We start from the raw sequence: 18,132 nt of genomic DNA on the forward strand, positions 1-18,132 counted from the left end.
TTTGGCTGGCAGCAGACGGTGCAGAAGGACTGCATGCCATCCACATCTCATGGCTGCTTGGCAGAAGATGGTACAGTACGACTGCTAGCCATCTTCATCTCTTGCCTGCCTGGCAGAAGATGGTACAATACGACTGCTAGCAATCCTCATCTCTTGCCTGCCTGGCAGAAGATGGTACAGTACGACTGCTAGCAGTCCGTATCGCCTGCCCGCTCACCATAAGACGGTTCAATAGGACTGACTGCAGGACTAAAGAGAATGACCTGGTCAAGTCACTCCAAATTTAGTCCCTGCGCCCATGTCTGCCCAGGCGCTCCCAGCCGACGTGGCCAGGAGCACCTCGGACACGACGAGGACGACTACCAGTCGTATTGCACCGTCTGCTACCAGAAGGCAATGGGTTGCTGCTACTGTGCAGCAAAGCCGTACCGCGTCTGCCAGCACCCAGGAGACATAGGGTGACGGTTACCTGAGCGGGCTCCATGCTTGCCGTGGTATGGCGTCTGCACAGGTAACTCAGGAAAAAAGGCGCGAAATGATTGTCTGCCCTTGCTTTCACGGGGGGAGGGAGGGAGGGAACGGGGGCCTGACGATATGTACCCAGAACCACCCGCGACAATGTTTTAGCCCCATCAGGCATTGGGATATCAACCCAGAATTCCAATGGGCAGCGGAGACTGCGGGAACTGTGGGATAGCTACCCACAGTGCAACGCTCCGGAAGTCGACGCTTGCCTCGGTACTGTGGAAGCGCTCCGCCGAGTTAATGCACTTAATGCACTTAGAGCATTTTCTGTGGGGACACACACACTCGAATATATAAAACCGATTTCTAAAAAACCGACTTCTATAAATTCGACCTAATTTCGTAGTGTAGACATACCCATAGGCAGGCTAACCACACCACAGTGGAAAAAACACTTTGTAAATGCGCTAACAAAGGAGGCTTTTACGGTAATTTAAAATTTGTAGGAGATTTTTTAAATACTGCAAAATTTTTCTTGTAAGAAAAACACTCATTTGGCTGCTTGACAGAGATTACATCAGTTTATAAATCTGGCTCCCAGCCACACCTTTTGAAGCAAAGTAAGTCAACAGAAATGAAAAGCCTCCTGACTTCAGTGGAGATTTCACTGTTTTTAAAACAGAGGTTTCAGTCTGAGTAATCTACATAATTATAAAAATGTACATATTGAGCTTTAATCGTTATTTGCACAGGCAAAGAAGCCCCTAAAGGTTCAAGTCCACATCCTGTATATCCCTGCTCCACTAATCCCGTTTTTCTTTTTACATAACGTTTAAAAATTATTCATGAAAAAAGTACACTACAGACAAAAAGATACAATTTTTAATACATTCAAAATATAAAGTCTTTCAAAACTCTACTTTTAAAGAAAAATAACCCTTGTCATTTAAATTGTGAAAATGAAAGTACCTTATGTTGTAGGGCTTATTGCTACTGCTTTTTAAATCATTTATACAATTTTACATACAAATTACTACTTGGCAAAATATATTTAATTATTCTAGTCTTACCAGCATATTTCCTCCCTATCTAAAATCAAGGTGGTGGCATAATTCACTTATGCATTCTCATGGTCACCCATTTTACCCTGCTACATTTAATTTACAGTCCCCCGCAGCTACTATTCATCAGTCGTAGGGCTATGTGATTTGTCACAGAGGTCACGGAAATGTGAATTTAAATAAAGTCAGTGAAATCTTGGAAAAATGACTGTAAAAACACATTTGATTAGGCCCCCAGAACAAGTGGTGTTGTGACCTGGACACAAGGTCACAGTGCTACTCATGTTTGGCCTGTCCACCCTTCCATCTCCACCTACAGAGGGGTGGACAAGCCAAATCTGAGTGTACTGCAACCCCGTATGCCAGTTTGCAATGCCTGGAGCTGGGTCCAACTCTGAGGGACAGGTGTCTATGGGATGAGTACAGGGTGGGCTTACTCTCCAATCTCCCCCCACCCCACCTCCTGAAAGGGCCTCATCATTCAACACCCCTATGATACTCATTTATGTAGCAAAAATGACATTAACTGGTGACCCTTTCATTACTTATCTTCTTTTCCCCCCTCACCTCTGCAATGAAATGTACTAAAAATTTCCATGCCAAAACCTTAATCAGTTGCCATCTAGCCAGGAGGCAAGACTGTTGTCTCTTATAACTGACCACCTGGGGTGTTCACATAGTAGTGGAACTGAATACCCACCTGAAGATTACTTTAAAACCCAAGAGTGCACTGACAGTTGTAATGACGCAAAAGACAACACCATTCCTACCTACAGAGCTTACATTCTAAGATTTTATTTCGTATGACAATATATAAAAATATACAATGTATTAAAAATCTCAATATAAAAATTAACCCTAAGCATACCCCTTCCTTAACACCTCGATAATCTAACTCCACAACCTAGTGGAATTCTGTGGTTAGGACATCAGCACAGCACACTCTGGAGTGTCACTACATGGGAGACTGCGTGCTGACTGCAGAGGAACTTGATCAATGGAAAACTGTATCATTTCCACTTTTAACACTAATACGCTGAATGATGACGTGGGACATCCCACACTTCATATTACAGTAGATTGGGCTTTGAAGTTTACACCTGCAGATCATTGTTAAAAGTGGTATTTAATTTTGGCAATGTTTCTATCTTAAGAACATAGAAAAAGGAGCATAGTTCCATTATATGAAACTAGTAATTGCATCCAGCATATTTTTAGCTAGCAGCTGTAATGAATTCTAATGATTTTGTCCTCATTTTAACATCTTTCAGTGGGTAATTCTACCAAGTGATTCCCACTTCCCTTCAAAGTCATTTCATCACTCTGTGCTATTGCACAGTAAGTCATGGAAACTAAGGAGAAGGCCAAATGAACAGATGTATAGAGCAAGAATATAATTATGCTTGCAAGAGATTACCAACATCCATGCCAACCCAAGCATTAACCCTAAAATACAATCCTTAAGAGCCAAGCATTTTGACTGCTCTAAAAATATGTTAATATTCTCTCTTAACAAGCTACTATATTTTTGGCTCTCAGCTGCAGTTCATACAGTTACTATAAAAAGCTACAGAAGGAGTTTTAAACTTATTTTCAAGACAATCCTTACTAAAGCTTGAAAAACATATCTGGCACCTACTACCCTGAGAGCTTGGGCTACCTTTGGGCTAAGTTCCCTCTCAGTCATGTGGCCATGCAGCAGGCTATCACAGGCCAGTCAGGTGGGGAGAGGTGCCCCTCCCCAAGCCCAGCCGGAGCTCTAGGGCTGGGTCATATGCAGTGGAGAGGAATTAAAACCCCGAGCCAAGCAGGGGCGCCCCCTGCCCATTGTGCCGCAGCCAACTCACCTGGTGAGTTTAATGAGCGACTCAGTTAGCGGGAGAGGTGCTTGAGCCTCTGCCCCATGACCCTGCTACGCCCCACAGAATGGAGTGTCACGCTGCCCCAGGCCCCCTGGCACAGACCCCCCACACCACTGCGGGCACCTCCAGCTCCATGGACTGCTGGCAAAGTGGGAAACTTTGCATGGGAAAGGCTCTGTCTTCCGCTCCCTGTGCCCATGGGGGAGGCGCTTGCAGCTGTGTTTGAGCTCTCCAACCCCTTCCCCCAAACTTCGCTGGGCTGGAGGAGTGGAGCTGTGTGTGACCTAGAGCCCAAACCTCCAGCCGGAGCCTTCACTCCCCCCTCCAACTCTTTGCCACAGAGAAGCCAACCAGTCACTGGAAAAAAGCATGCACACTGCTGTTCGGGATCTCCATCTTTTCCTGCTAGTTAGTGTCTGACAAATCTGAAATGCTCAACCTAAAGCAGAAGTGGCACACTCTCTCTCTGGTCTCTTCCTCAGATCCTCCTGTTTGCTGTGATGATGGCACGGGATCTTCATTTCTCTACCTTCTACTAGCCAAATGCCTGCTGTGAGGGAAAGTTGGTCTCTGCTACACGGTCCTTCCCTTAAGTTTTCTAGGTGCTGAATGGGGAAGTGTCCACTCTTCCCTAGTCAGTTTACAAGTCTCCCCACTGCACAGTTCCAGATCCTTCCTCCCTTGCTGGTCATAATTCTCCCAAGTAGCAAACTAAAACTGACCTGAGTCTTGTCAGTTTTTCAGATGACCAAATGATTCTGAACAGGCATAGTGAACACTGACAAGATTGCCAAACTGCAGCAGAGTAAAAACTGACCAGAGCTCTGAGCAGCAACAGAGATACTGGAGCCATCTCTCTACATATTTAGGAAGACGACACTGTAACGGTTAAATTAGATTTATATTTGGAAGTTTATCTTTGCAAACCAGGAATGTTTGAAATTAAAGAAAGAAAAGAAGCTTGGATATTGGAGAAGTTGACAGCAATTGCCCAGAAAAGCTTTCTATGGGAAAATGCATTTTTAAAGCCCTTCTCTTTTACACTATTTGCAAATTTTGTTGTTGAAGCTAGTGGTTCTTAACCTGTGGTCTACCTAGAACTGACTTCTCATCCTTGTTTCTACATCTCTAGAAGGGGCCACTACTAAAACAAATTGGGGGAAGGAGGAGAAAGAAGGGAAGCTGAAGCTGCTCTTAGGAACTGAAGCCACCAGTGTGCTAGGATTGCCAGTCACCTCAGGGGAAGGGAAGGAGGAAACCAGATGGCCAGGCAATATTTACAAGAGAGCAGGGAAAGGAGAGAGGAACAAAACAGTGGGGTGGAGAAGATGAACTGAAGAACAAAATGAAACTGTAAAAATTATTCCCCCCCCCACAAAACTTATATTAAATTAAATGCAAAATAGCTATTAAAATATGATCCATACTCTAAAGGAGTTTGAAAACCTTTGGTTTAAGCAAATATTTGTCATGGAACCAATGCAAAAAACAGCCACAGAGAAGAGACATTATTAACTTAAAAATAAGATTAAATAAAAATTGTATTTTTATATAATAAACTACTACCATCACCGTACAAATTTAATTTGAAGTCTGATTTTACACAGGATTTGTCTTTCTTTACCTACTATTAAAATACCAGCAGTCAGACAATGCCACAAAAATCAAGTAAATCAGGCTGTTTAGGACACTGTGCCTTGGTAACGTAGCATACTATATAGCACATAAAATCAGACATTTATGAGATCTTTTCAGCATGTAGACATATGAAGCTCTGTTTAGGTCTGAGTGGTAAATATAACTTGTAATTCACTACTTTACAAGTTAATGTAGTTTAAATGGTGAACTATAAAGTGTCAAATATCTGTTTAGAAATTCCCAAACATAGGAGTATGTTCCAGATTGAAACCACAATAAAAACCTTTTGAACTGCTAGAACCTGTGACTTCTGAAGAACAAAATACATTCCCCTCTCAATTCCAATCTTTCTTGTTCATTTCTGGTTACTTAGAGCTTGCTTTTCCTTTAATATGTATTTCTTTTCATGCAATCTTTATGTAGTTAATATCCCCAGCCGAGAGACAGGAGAAAAAGTCTGGACCTCATATGTGCTAAGTAACTGTAGAAGTTAGTTATTTTTCACAGTTTAAATTATTCCTTTTTTACATTTTAAATCTAAAGAAATTATTTTCTTTTTCTATTTTAACTTTTTTAAACGGAAAATTCTTTTTAGTTTATTTTTAAGATAGTATTTTCGTTAGATATACTTCCGTGCTCTCTCCCTCTACACTTTTAAGTAATGCTATTGGGAACCCTGGGCCCAATAAAATATGAATGGAAGCATGATGTTTCTTCCTATGCCATCATTGCAGCTTTTGTAGGTATTCAAGGGTGCCAGAACAATTTTTACAGTTGGGGTGCTGATGATGGAAACCATGTATTTGGTGTTTGCTATTACTATTTCAAGCCATGGGGTGAGGCAGCATCCCTAGTTCCAGCCCCACTGGATTCCACACAATATTCTTGCTACTCATTATACTGGCCAGGACCTCTGAAAAGCCACCCACTTGCAGTTGGACTTTCTGTGACAATGCCTCGTATTAAGGACTTAAGTGATGCAAAGAACCTTGCAAGTGCCTCTGTGGTGGGGTTAATTTTATCCTAGTAACAATTCAATAATTAAGGTTTAATTTAGCCCTACTTTCAGTGTACTTCTAACTTTTTATTGGAGCAATAAAAATTTTTTTTTTTTTGCAAATTGGAATGCTTCAAATAGAGTAAAAAATTAAATCAGGAGGAATGTGCAGGATTAAAGATCTTTATATGCCACTTTATAAAAATACCTGTGTTTTATATTGTCCCCTAGCATCTTGCGCTTTTTTGGCCCATGTGTTTTAGGTTATGGTAGGTTTTAAGAATTCTAAACTTCACACACAGATGCAGCTCTTTGTGAATTCATGAATTAGGTATTTTTAATCCTTAGAACACCTTCTACAGACAAGTTATTTAGAAACCTTAACTCTTATGGAGAGTAAGAAGGGATCAAATAAGACAATCCAGTTTCATCTTGCTGGGAGGTGTCATACCTGTTTATTACTATTTTTGATGTCACTGGAGGGCTAAAGAAATCCTCTTGGATCAGAGAAGGAAAGAAAAGGGGCAAATGTGAGGAGGTGAGATGTGAGGACTGAAGAAGGCAATACAGGGAAATTAGGCACAACAAGTGGTAGGAATCAAAGAGAGGAACTTTGGCTTGTCAAAGATGATTAGCCTAACTGCACTTGTCAAACAGAAGAAGAGACTAGTAGAAGGCTTGCTGGGTTGGGGCAAAAGGAGAAGTGTGGGGGAGTCCTCTCACCACTTCAAGATGCACCCTCCCCCCGGAGGCATGCAGGGAGTCCCAGGGAATGAAGCAGTTCCCCTCCAGCGTGGTGCCCAGGAAACTTCAAAAATGTAACAAAAACCAAGGAAAATCCCACTTAAAAAGTTAAGCTGGTAGTAATGCATAGTAACCTAAGGGTAAAAAAACTTACAAGAATATAGTCTCTCACACACACACGTAAAACCCAGGAAACTCAAAGTTATGAATAAACTTAAAAGAAACCAAACATTTCCAAGTACAGAAATGCACTCAGACAATCTTAACTCTGCCTCTGTAGTGATGTCCTGAGGGAGGCGAACGGGAATAAACGCTAAAACAACCTTACCCACCCATAACAGGTTAGTCTCAACAGCAACCACAAACACCAGAATACATTATTCTTAATCTTATAATGGCTGGGGTTTGTACAGTCATAAAATGTCCAGAGACTAAAATTGTGCTTAATAAAATCCGGAGTACACAAACAGAATACTAAAGGCCATCATTCCAAAATAGTCATTATGCGTTGGATTTTCAAAAGCACGCAGCACTGGCTTAACAGCTCCCACTACTGTAAATGGTAAAACTTGCCATTGACTTCAATAAAAGCCGAGTTAGGCCAATGAAAATTTTGAAAATCCCACCCCAGAACTCCATGTGCCACCAATTATAAAAATATCAGTAAATAAGAATTATTGCATCTACTTACACACCTCCCCCAAGACTAGCTCATGAATGTATGGCACATACATGAAAAAAGCGAAAATGAGTGTGCTGACAAAGAACAGTTACAACTTATATACAAAAGTCTGTGCAAGCTGTACAAGTGCATGGTCTTCTCAATCTTTAACATTTCCGCTACCATGGACTGCCTCTACGAACAAAGATAACAGAGGGAAGATGGGAGTACAGTGAGTTGTGATCACCGGATCAATACGCTGGCTTTTACAAACTGAAGAGATGTTCGCTCCAGTCTGTGAATTTCTTAAACCTCTTCAAAAATGTCCTTGATCCAAAAATACCACTTCATACAACGTCGGGTGTTTGCTTACTCTGCAAACCCTTAATTACAAAACTACAGTGTTCAAAATAATGGCCTCAAATATGAAAAGAACAAAGGAGGAAAGTTTGGAGGCTGGCATCACCACAGTGGAATAAGTTAAGGTTGTCTGCATGCCTTTCCATACTTCCCAATGTTTGGATTTGTTTAAATTAACTCTGAATTTCCTAGGTGTCTAATGTTTAATTTGTTTTTCCTCTCTACACGATGAATGCCATATTCTGCAGTGCTGGTCCTTATTGTATATTCAGCACTTGTACTGTACATGGAACTTTTATTGACATCACTTGGTGTTCTGTGCAGTTAACGTGTACACAATCTGCAATAAAGATTAGCACAGCAGATTGAACATTTTGCCCTAAGTGCCTAAAAGCTTTCGTTTTTTAATTAATATTTCAACTACAGCTTGACAAAAATTTGAAATTAGAATGTATTTAAAAAGCTCTAGACATAAAACGTGACAACTAAATATGATGTCTATTAAAACTGAGAATTTCTATTACTTTATACTAATTCAAAAAGCAGAGAGAGCTGTAAAAGGAAACAACTGATCATTTAACATTCCTGAATTACACCGGAAGTGCATGGACTACCACAGTATGAGTCTCCACAACTTATATATTTTAAATCTTGTTGATTGCCAAGCACAGAAATGTCAGACATTTATTTCTGTTTTAAGGCTACATGGAAACTAGTTTAAGTTTAATCAGTCATCTATGTGTTTAGTTTTGAGTTTCTGCTTTATTTTATACCTCAGAATTAGAAATACATATATATGTTGCAAAAAAACCCAACTGCTCAAAATCAGACGTTCAGCTCTCAGCACCATCCAATATAATCACTTCCACTTAACAGTGAATTCTGTGCTGTTCATTGAATTCTGCATACACTAGCCTTTGAGAAATCTCTCACCACTGCACTATCCATGGTGCAACTCCAGGGCACAGGCACTGATGATCGAGACCTGTGAAAAGCAGGTCTACATGACACTGAGTAAAATAACGGCAGCCACTGTTGCACTAGTACTCCTAATATTGCTAGCATTAGTGAAGCTGCACCAGTGGTAGGGGAGATCTCCTCTGCAAGCCTAATATATACTGGGATTTGGAATGGAAGGTACTGGGGCAGGAGCACAGGCAAGATAAAGGTTGAAGAAATTCTAAAATGTATGAACAAAAAAACCACACAAACTTACTCTTAGCACTGAATTTGTTCTCTTTACGTGTTCTACCAGTTTTCTTCAGACAATTGTCACAGACAAAGCTGTAAAACAACAAATTTTTGCTGATAATTTAGTATAAACAGCCCCAGCTAGCTTAATCCACCATTAAACACTTTTAATAGTAGTAGTCAGAAAAAAAATGACTTGCATCCCAAACTACTGTCTCATCATTTAATATGGATTAGGAACAATTTAAGTACATCAAGTTCAGAAAATGTTAGATGCTTTAGAGTTGGTTTACTCATTCCACCAAATGAGTAACTAATACTGCACATTCATTTTATCTTTCTTTTAATATTTATCCCCTACCATTATCCAACTTTTACAAACAGTAAGTAATTCAGAAAGAGGAAACAATGTTTGTGGACAAGTTTCTCCCTACATATTTTAGCTTGAATATGCAAAGGAGCCACTAACAACCAAATTAAAAATTCATTTACAGGTGGTTTGTCTCTTTATATGTGGTCCCTGAAAGAGAATTATTGTGTGTAAATCAACAGCTCAACAGGATCTATACAGGTAAGAGTTTCATTATAATTGCAGAAGAAAGGCTAAAACCCATCTAAGGCTACTTACCCTGAAGGCCAAATAATATCATAATGTAGCACACAAATCTGGTGCATCTTCCGACCACATTCTTTGCAATCAACAAAGCTTGGAAGAAAAAGGGAAAAAAAAAAAAGCTACTTTAATTTCCTAAGAGATAAAGAGTATGAAACGACAAAAACCAGGTCAATGCTTGTTAGGCAGGTAATTCTCCACAGGGCTACCTTTCAACAATAAAACAAGATTATGTGGATGGGTATCAATTAAATATATTTATCTTGCCAGTAACCTCATTAAGGAAAATTTATAGACCAATGAAAAATACTTCCACACCAAAATGGAACTGGATATATTCTGCCATTATATTTAAGATCTAAAAATGTGTATAATACACTTAAGTTAACAAGGAACTGTCAAAATGTTGTGGGCCCAAAAGAGAACGAGAATGGTCCTTTGTCCAAACTCTTACTTTCTAGACCCTTTCCCTGGGTCCTACCGGTCATCCATATTTAAGCTAAATTTCCTATTGACTGCAGTACGGAATTCTGCTTGCAAAAAACAGGTATTCTATGACCTCCATCTATTTAAGTTTTCAACTAACTGTTGCAAACACAGGTTGAGCGAAGTTGCTCAAGCTTACTGTCAACCTAACACGCAGTTCTCAAACTGTGGGTCGGGACCCCAAAGTGGGTTGCAACCCCATTTTAATGAAAAGTTCTCTTGAAGTGCAAAATATTAAAGGCACATTTTACCCCAAATATAATATGTTTAAAAGTTGCCATACAAAGGGCTAAGAACTCTATGTAAAGATTTTGCTACCTATTTGGGTGGAGATGGGGAAGGGGACTGCTCTGGCTATATAGTTTCCCGTTTCTGAAATAATGGCCACAGAAGGAAGTAGTAGCTGTAACAACTACACAGTGATTATCAGAAAGTCATGTTAACTTTTTAATAAAAAAAGACGACCTAATACTTACGGCTCTGGATCTAGTGTATCATTTTTCTTCTTTTCAAACTGATCTTTTGAGATTGTTCTAAAGAGAAAGAGTAAAATGAAATTTTCCTATTGCCAGAATTACATCAGATGAAGCTAAGACCTTATCACGATTACTTGAATTGCAGCAAATGATTGAAATCTCAAGTCTGAAGAAGAAAGCACACCAGGGGAATTCAGTTTTGTTTAGACAAAGCAATTCCACTCATTTTTATTTTAACATGTATTTTTTTCACAGTTAGCAAAACTAGTTAATTGTGTAGTAAGCTAAAAGCACTATGATTACTACACAAATATACTCAATGTAAGATCCAATACAAGATGCAAAAAAACCTAGGAAAATTGCAGTAAGTAAAGAAGCCCTCTCCAAAAATAGCCGGTCTTGACTGTAAGCCTTGTTGCACCTCATTTCAAGCCAGTCTGTCAGGCTGAAAACAAGCTACAGCATTCATTCATGAAATGAGTGCTTCAAGAAGGTAACCGATCAGGCTTTCCAGCAGTATTGCCCTGTTTCACTAGCAGATGCAAATAATCAATGAATCATTAAAATTTGCTTTCTGTTTACACTTTTTAGTGTCTGCTATCTCTGAAATCAACAGTACATGGGCAGCTACCAAGGACTGTGGCAAATAGAAGAAATGAAAACAGAAAATATTGATAATCGTCTGACACTGTAACAACAGTAAGCCACCATATAAACCTTCTCCTAGTAAGAAACTATACACCTTCCCTTAATTTACCCTAAAAGCAGCAAATGGTCAATTTCAGACAACCAAAACAATTCTTTTCCATTATTTTAAATGTAGCATTAAGAAGAATCATGATTACTTACGTTTGTGGCTGGGAAGGGTCATCACCCAGGGTAACATTCTCCCCCTGGATTTCAGTGAAACACTTCTCACAGAAGTGATACCTGTCAGCAAGAAGGCCATATTTGGGTGAACTGGTCCATCATATTACACAGCCACCCAAGCAACGGAGCCATCAATCAGAGCAGGGCAGATCACCACGACGAAAGGGGGGGCGTTGTTGGTTGATTGATGGGTCAGTGTGGACAATGAAAAGGAACAGAGGGAAGGGAAGGGCAGGATTAGAGAACAGGGAAGGGAACGAACAGCACAGACATAAGAGGTAAGATGCAAACACCAAGACAACACAGAGCAGAAAGCCAAGGCAAAGCACAGATTAGCATTCGGTCTCATTTTATACACTACAGGCCATCTGTACTAACAAATAATAGGTTGTCAATCAAATTCAAAATTTTGGAATCATTTATAAGTAGCTGTTAAGTGCTACATTCGTATATCCTTCAAATTTAAGAATTTGGATTTGATTTTCATTTGTTAGAGAAAATGCTGTATAATTTCAGGCATAAGAATTACTGAGTTTCCTTGGAAAAGAACACACTGTCAAAAAGCCTGAAAAATATTTTCACAGAGAGTAACAAAAAAAATGGAAGATATGCCAAAAGCACTCAGTGATGTATTAGTAAAACTGCAAAGGCAGAAATAATCCTAATGTTGAAAAATCTATAAAAATATTACAGATTCAAAAGTTATTTGGTTTATAAAATGAAATGTGACCAACTGCTCAGCTAACTGTATATTACTGCAAATGAAACCAAATCCATACTCTAGACAAACATTTAACAGAAATGCACTTATGGGTCAGAGTTTCCAGCCATTTATACATAAATATAAGTAATATATGTATATATGTGAACAACTTTGTATATATTGCACATACATACAATATATTTAAAGTAGTACATTAAAGATCTGCAATGAAGCTTTGCAAACTGAATGTAAAGCAGGTTGCAATTTTGGGTCACTAGACCAACCGTCAGCCAATCCACGACACTCAGCAAAAACACTGCTGTGATTTAGTAAACCAAGTTGAGTAAATGAGAGGTCTACTTCTTAAAGATACAATCTGCATTTGAAAAAAAAAAATCTAGCTACACAGATTTTTTGTAGCAGATGAACTGGAACCAAAGTTGTCAGAATTGTAAAGAATACAACAGGAAAAAAAAAACAAAAAACCCTAAATGTTTGGAAAGGGTAAGACTTAAAACAGGAACAAAGTTAACAAATATAGGCCACAACCATAGGAAGTAAAACTGGCCACACGGGATCATCAAAGTAAAAAAAGCTGTATGAAGGTTTAAGAGCGAGAAGAGAGTATAAGCAGCAATGGCAGAACAGTGAAATGCAGTTTTAGTACTCAGCACCAGATCTATAGGTAAAAGTGATGAGCATAAAAGGCATCAGAATAGGACTCAGAATGCCACACTGAACCAACAATATATAGGATAGCAATAAATAGGGTTGCTTGCCCCTTCATTCATTCAAATACCTCCCCTCTCCCACTACTGTAATCCAGGTGACAGCTTCCTGATGCTGTATTTTCATGGAGATAGCAAAGTCATTTGCAGGCTCTTACTGAAATGTATTGAGCGGAACTTTCTTCTTGTGACTGGCACTAACCGTTATGTTACTAGTAAGATGTAAATTTTAAAGCATTTGTAAAACAACCCAAATTCAAACAAACTGAACTTAATTCCACAGTGGTGCCCAATAACCATTGGACGCAGCTGAGGAAGGGAGCTGCAAAAGAGCTATTTGAAGGTCCCAAATCTTGGAGCCTACACTTTCTCCCAGAGTTTACCTCAACTAGCTAACATGAGTTAAAACTGCAACTGTCTTGTCCTCACTAGGATTTTATGTGCATTAGTTAACATGAATTACTTTAACACAAGTTAAAAATATGCTTTTTCTCTAAATGAAGGCAGGACTTTGGAGCTGCCAGAATGATGCAGAGGGGGCAGAAGATCTAACTTGTTACCTTTTGGTTGTAGGGGATTGATAATAGACAATAGACATTTTATAAATTAAGCAGAAGAACATTTTGGCAGAGTACTAATTGCACATACCCTACTTCTACTAACTTTGTTTCTGAATTCTGCCTATTTCGGATACTTTGGCCAGAATAAATACTGGTGTGTGTGAGTGTACATATTAACATTTTCTCAGATACAGCAAACTACCTTCTTTTCTTTATAGTAAGGCTGCTCATTTTCAGAGTCAAATTGAACACCTAGGTCAAATAGGTACTGCTATAACTAGAGAAATCAATGGTCATGGCTCCACTGAATTTTTTTGCATTCAAACGGTTTTGGAAATTGTTAATTCTGATATACTTTCAGATTAAGTTTATAGTCTCTGAAAACACTTATGAGACTGAGCAATAAGTAATCATGATCGACCCCTAGATGGCATGTTACTTAAATCAAATAGTAAAGGCAATATTATACAAATTAGTCTCTAGGGCTAGTCGATCCATTATTCATACTGTGACCATTACAGATTCTACTTTGCAAGATGGTGAGCACTCCTGCCCCAATCTAGCAAAGCACTTATGTGCATATGCATGAAGAGAAGCACATGCTGCAGTGTTTTGCTGGATCAGGACCAGAGCTCACAGCCCCCTGCAGAATTAACAACTCACAGGGATTGAGTCCCATGAAATAATTAAAATGAGAAAACAAAAAAACTGAAATACAATACCACCTAAAGGCTCTGAAGGTCTATACAATCAGATCGCCCAGATGATACTCTATTTATAGATATATAATGATGAATACAGAATTGCACAGAAGAAATGAGACTTGCCTGTAGCTTTCAGAGTTTTTCATAACAATTTTGCATGCATGCAGTCAATATTATAAGATTAAAATCTACAGCAACACCACAATACTGTGGTTACTCCAGTCATACAAAAACAACCATGTGGTTCTTGTAACACATTGAAAATGAAAAGCTTTTCAAATGCAGACTGTTTAGATAACTGTGAATCCCTCTTAATAAAGATAGCACTATGTTTCAGTGGCTCAAATCAAGGAAAGGTTCAAACATCTTTGCATACACATCTCTAATGGTTCAAAGTTCCAGACTGAAATTAGATAATTTTCCTTCATATATACTTTAAGTAAATAATTGCCCATTGCAATTGATCGTGTATATAATATCAAGTTTCAAATCTGTATCCAAATATTAAGCATATTTTCCAGAACAATTAATGTATTTCCTTTAGTTTAAAGCTCAAGTTTGAACTAACTAGATGAAGACCAAATTCTCCTATTGATTTATTACTTTTTAGCCATTATTTAACTGAAATGCCTGAGTTTCACAATGCCTGAGCATTCTTTGTCAGGATTTAGTTAATCTGTGATATGCTGGCTTCAGATAACACTGTTATATAATCCCCAATAACGATGTCTACTACACAAGTTGAAAAACAAGGATATGTAGCCTATTGCGGATTTGCTAGACACATACAATTTGTTTCATGCTAATTTACTATTTGGTTAGGTAAAAGCTAGGATTTTGGTAAGGGAATTATACAAGGAAATTGTTTCGTGAATAAGCACAGCAGAATATAGGCTTTCCATAACTTGGTACATAGTTTCTTTTCCTAACAGAATACAAGTAACTGAACTGCTGTTCATTCAACCAGAACACAGTCCCCCGTGGACTGGGACTCTGCAGATCTGGGTTCAAAACACCCTGCTCCGTCACTGAGGGTATGTTTACACTACAATTAGACACCTGCAGCTGGTCTGTGCCAACTGACTAGGGCTTGTGGGGCTCAGGTAAAGGGGCAATTTAACGGCAGCGTAGACTTCCAGACTCCAGGACTCTGCAAGGTGGGAGGATCCCAGAGCTCGGGCGGCAGCCCGAACCCCGGGGCCCAAGTCAGCTGGCACAGAGCAGCCTCAGGTTTTTATTTGCAGTGTAGACCTACCCTGACCCACTGTGTGACTCTGGACAAGTCCCATTCCCTCCCTATGCCTGTTTCCTCTCCCACCGTGTCTTTTTTGTCTATTTAGATTGGAACTTCTTTGGAGGAGAGACCGTCGCTCACTATGCATCTGTTTAATTACTAGTGAAAAGAGACTGCACTATACTTCTTAGTCAACAAATAAAATCTTGCCACCCCACCCCAAATGAAGGTATCCATGCTCTATCAATCCCATATATCTGGCATTCTAACAACTGAATTTGCATTTAAAAGAACAATCCTAGTGATCTATCACCTCTTGAAAAAAAGAAACATTATTTAAAAAGGACATTCAAATATCTGGATGTTTAATCAGAAGGAAATGTCTGATCAGTTTGAAATTCTTATCCCAAGATCTTGTATTTACAGACGAGTTCTCTCCTCTCTTAGCAACTGTGGGAAAAAACACACACACTTTTTAAATCAGTGTGTGTCAGTGCAAAACACCACCAGTTGAGCTGCATGCCTTGCAGTACTTTTATATGTTTTTAAAATTTTGAAATAAAGTCAGAAGAAACAAATCCACATGACCTATCTACAAGGCAAGTCTTCAGGTAAAGTTGCTACACATGAATGATGACTGAACATCATAGGATCAGTAAGGCCCAATCCATAATCTACTTCCCTGTTTTACTAAATTAAAGCTTCTGTGAACAGCTCCTTCACCGTCATAAATCCTTGACATCTGAACCAAATAACTCTTTTATCCCTTATCTTTTTTAAGTGTTTCAGACACATAATCCATTTTTGTTAAAAAAGTAACAAAGTATTTAGTAATAAACTAGTGAATCATTACTGCACACATTTATAATGTGTCCATCATGGAAGGATCTTGTATAATATCATCACCATCTGATACACCTGAGGACATCATATAAACGACTAATACATAAAATGCCCCATAAAAAGATGCCACATTATCCACTCCTCCCTAAGAGTTACATGTCTACACAATGAAAAAAATCAACTGTATTGTATAACCAGGTTACTAAATGAAAGTGCCAGACAGTTAAATATGGTTTGGTGTTTTGAGTGTATTCCGAATTGTGCTACCCTGCAGACTATGAGACAGTAGTGCAATTTAGGAATAAAAATAAAACATAGTTTTGCCCCATCTAGTCTGTAAGACTGAACTGCTTCATCTGTATTGGATGCTACAGTTTTGTAAAGTGCCAACGTGATTTTCTTAGTGCAGAGAGATCAAATTTAAAAGTGGTAGCTGTCAACCTTTACTTCATAACTTAAGTTAAAAGGCAATGTGCAGTACACCTCCAAGTTGGCATGGCTCAAGCTTTGTCAAATCTCTGCCAAGAAAATGTTTCACACTGTAACTTGAAAAATGTCTCCTCCTATAGTTTTTTAGAGCCACAGCTAATTTACATTTAGTAGCCTTTTTTAAAAGAAGCTAAAAGCTAACTTTTCTTTCTTCTTTTAATGGATGTTACTCACTACAGCACTGATGAATTAAAGTACACTAAATAGAAGATGAACTTAATTGCTATAGATGCATTTTCTAAGAGTGGGGGGAGATAAAAATATCAGAAAAATGACAGAGCTGTGTCATTTTGATGTTTAAATTAATTCCAAACATTGTTTAATAAAACAGAACACCAACATGGATGGAATCATATATTCTTCCCTCTATTAACCAGAGGACTAAATTTTAAATAGTAACTTTATTTTTCCTCCCAGCTCCTCATGGGATCCTGGAAGTTATTATGGAAGTCAAACCTATCATGAACTCTCAAACAAAAACTTTTACGTTTCATTTGCATAGTTACTATGAATATGCAATACTACAGCCTCAATTTTGTTTAGATTACGAAGACTTCTTCATGAAACTGAGCTGAATTAAGAAGTTTTGTTTTACTAATAAGTTCTCCAGGTTCTAATTTTGTGCACCAACATATTAAAAATACCAGATGCAATTTAATTGGCGTGATCCACAAAGTCATTTTCTTTCCAACATAAACCTTTAAGTTGATATCTTTCTGACAGTGAGTTGAAGATACGTCTGCACATTTTTATTCAGAACTTTCTCAAGGCAAAAGATATGTTCTCCTGAGTTGCCTTTTTTTTTTTTTAAGTCATGCTTCAGATTTAATGGAAAAATACAAACAACTTTAGTTAAGTGGTGCCGTGTAGAATCTATAAACTGGCAAGCATATAAATACCATGAACTGTAAGCTGCAATGTAAAAAACCAAAGGGTTTATCTGCAAGAGGGTTGCACACAGAAGGACAATCAATAGGCTTATTTTCTGCTGATTTATTAGAGAAATAAAGGAAACGAGACGTTAATCATCATTCTGCTTAGTATGTGCTAGGCTACAAAAAGACAAACTTGTTTTGTCACTCACTGGATCTCGTTTCTTCGACTAATGCAGGAATTTGGGACTTACCTATTCTGGTAACTGTAATAGGCAGCATCACGGGGAATAGTACACAGCTGCTTCCCGTAGCAGCACAAGGTCTGCGGAGAAAACTCATACTGCAAAACAAAGGCGAAAAAACTTTAAAGAGTGTTTTACATTGTGAATATGCAACGTAGTGAACATGCTATAAAAGTATATTGTAATATACTGAGATGTGGTTCTTAGATTCAAGTGGATATGGATTGATGTGGATAGATCCTTAGCTGGAATAAAACAGCTCAGCTCCCTTGACTTCAATGGAGCCAAAATGGCTTACTCCAGCTCAGGATCTGACCCTGTATCTGGATA

At 38.6% G+C, this 18,132-nt stretch overlaps 1 protein-coding gene across 8 annotated transcripts in view; it reads right to left on the reverse strand.

The window, feature by feature from the left end:
• Positions 1-18,132, reverse strand: part of CREBBP (CREB binding protein) — a 191,712-nt gene that overhangs the window by 24,143 nt on the left and 149,437 nt on the right. For 6 of the 8 annotated variants that reach the window (XM_073362778.1, XM_073362774.1, XM_073362776.1 and 3 more), the window contains 5 exons: positions 17,812-17,900; positions 11,404-11,514; positions 10,555-10,611; positions 9,608-9,685; positions 9,005-9,072 (listed from right to left, as the gene is read on the reverse strand). In XM_073362778.1, the coding sequence (XP_073218879.1) occupies positions 9,005-9,072; positions 9,608-9,685; positions 10,555-10,611; positions 11,404-11,514; positions 17,812-17,900 (403 nt within the window). The remainder of the gene's footprint in view (positions 1-9,004; positions 9,073-9,607; positions 9,686-10,554; positions 10,612-11,403; positions 11,515-17,811; positions 17,901-18,132) is intronic. The other 2 variants (XM_073362775.1, XM_073362777.1) reach the window with 2 other exon arrangements.

Source organism: Lepidochelys kempii, chromosome 10 (assembly GCF_965140265.1).
Source record: "Lepidochelys kempii isolate rLepKem1 chromosome 10, rLepKem1.hap2, whole genome shotgun sequence".
NCBI classification, from domain to species: Eukaryota; Metazoa; Chordata; order Testudines; family Cheloniidae; genus Lepidochelys; species Lepidochelys kempii.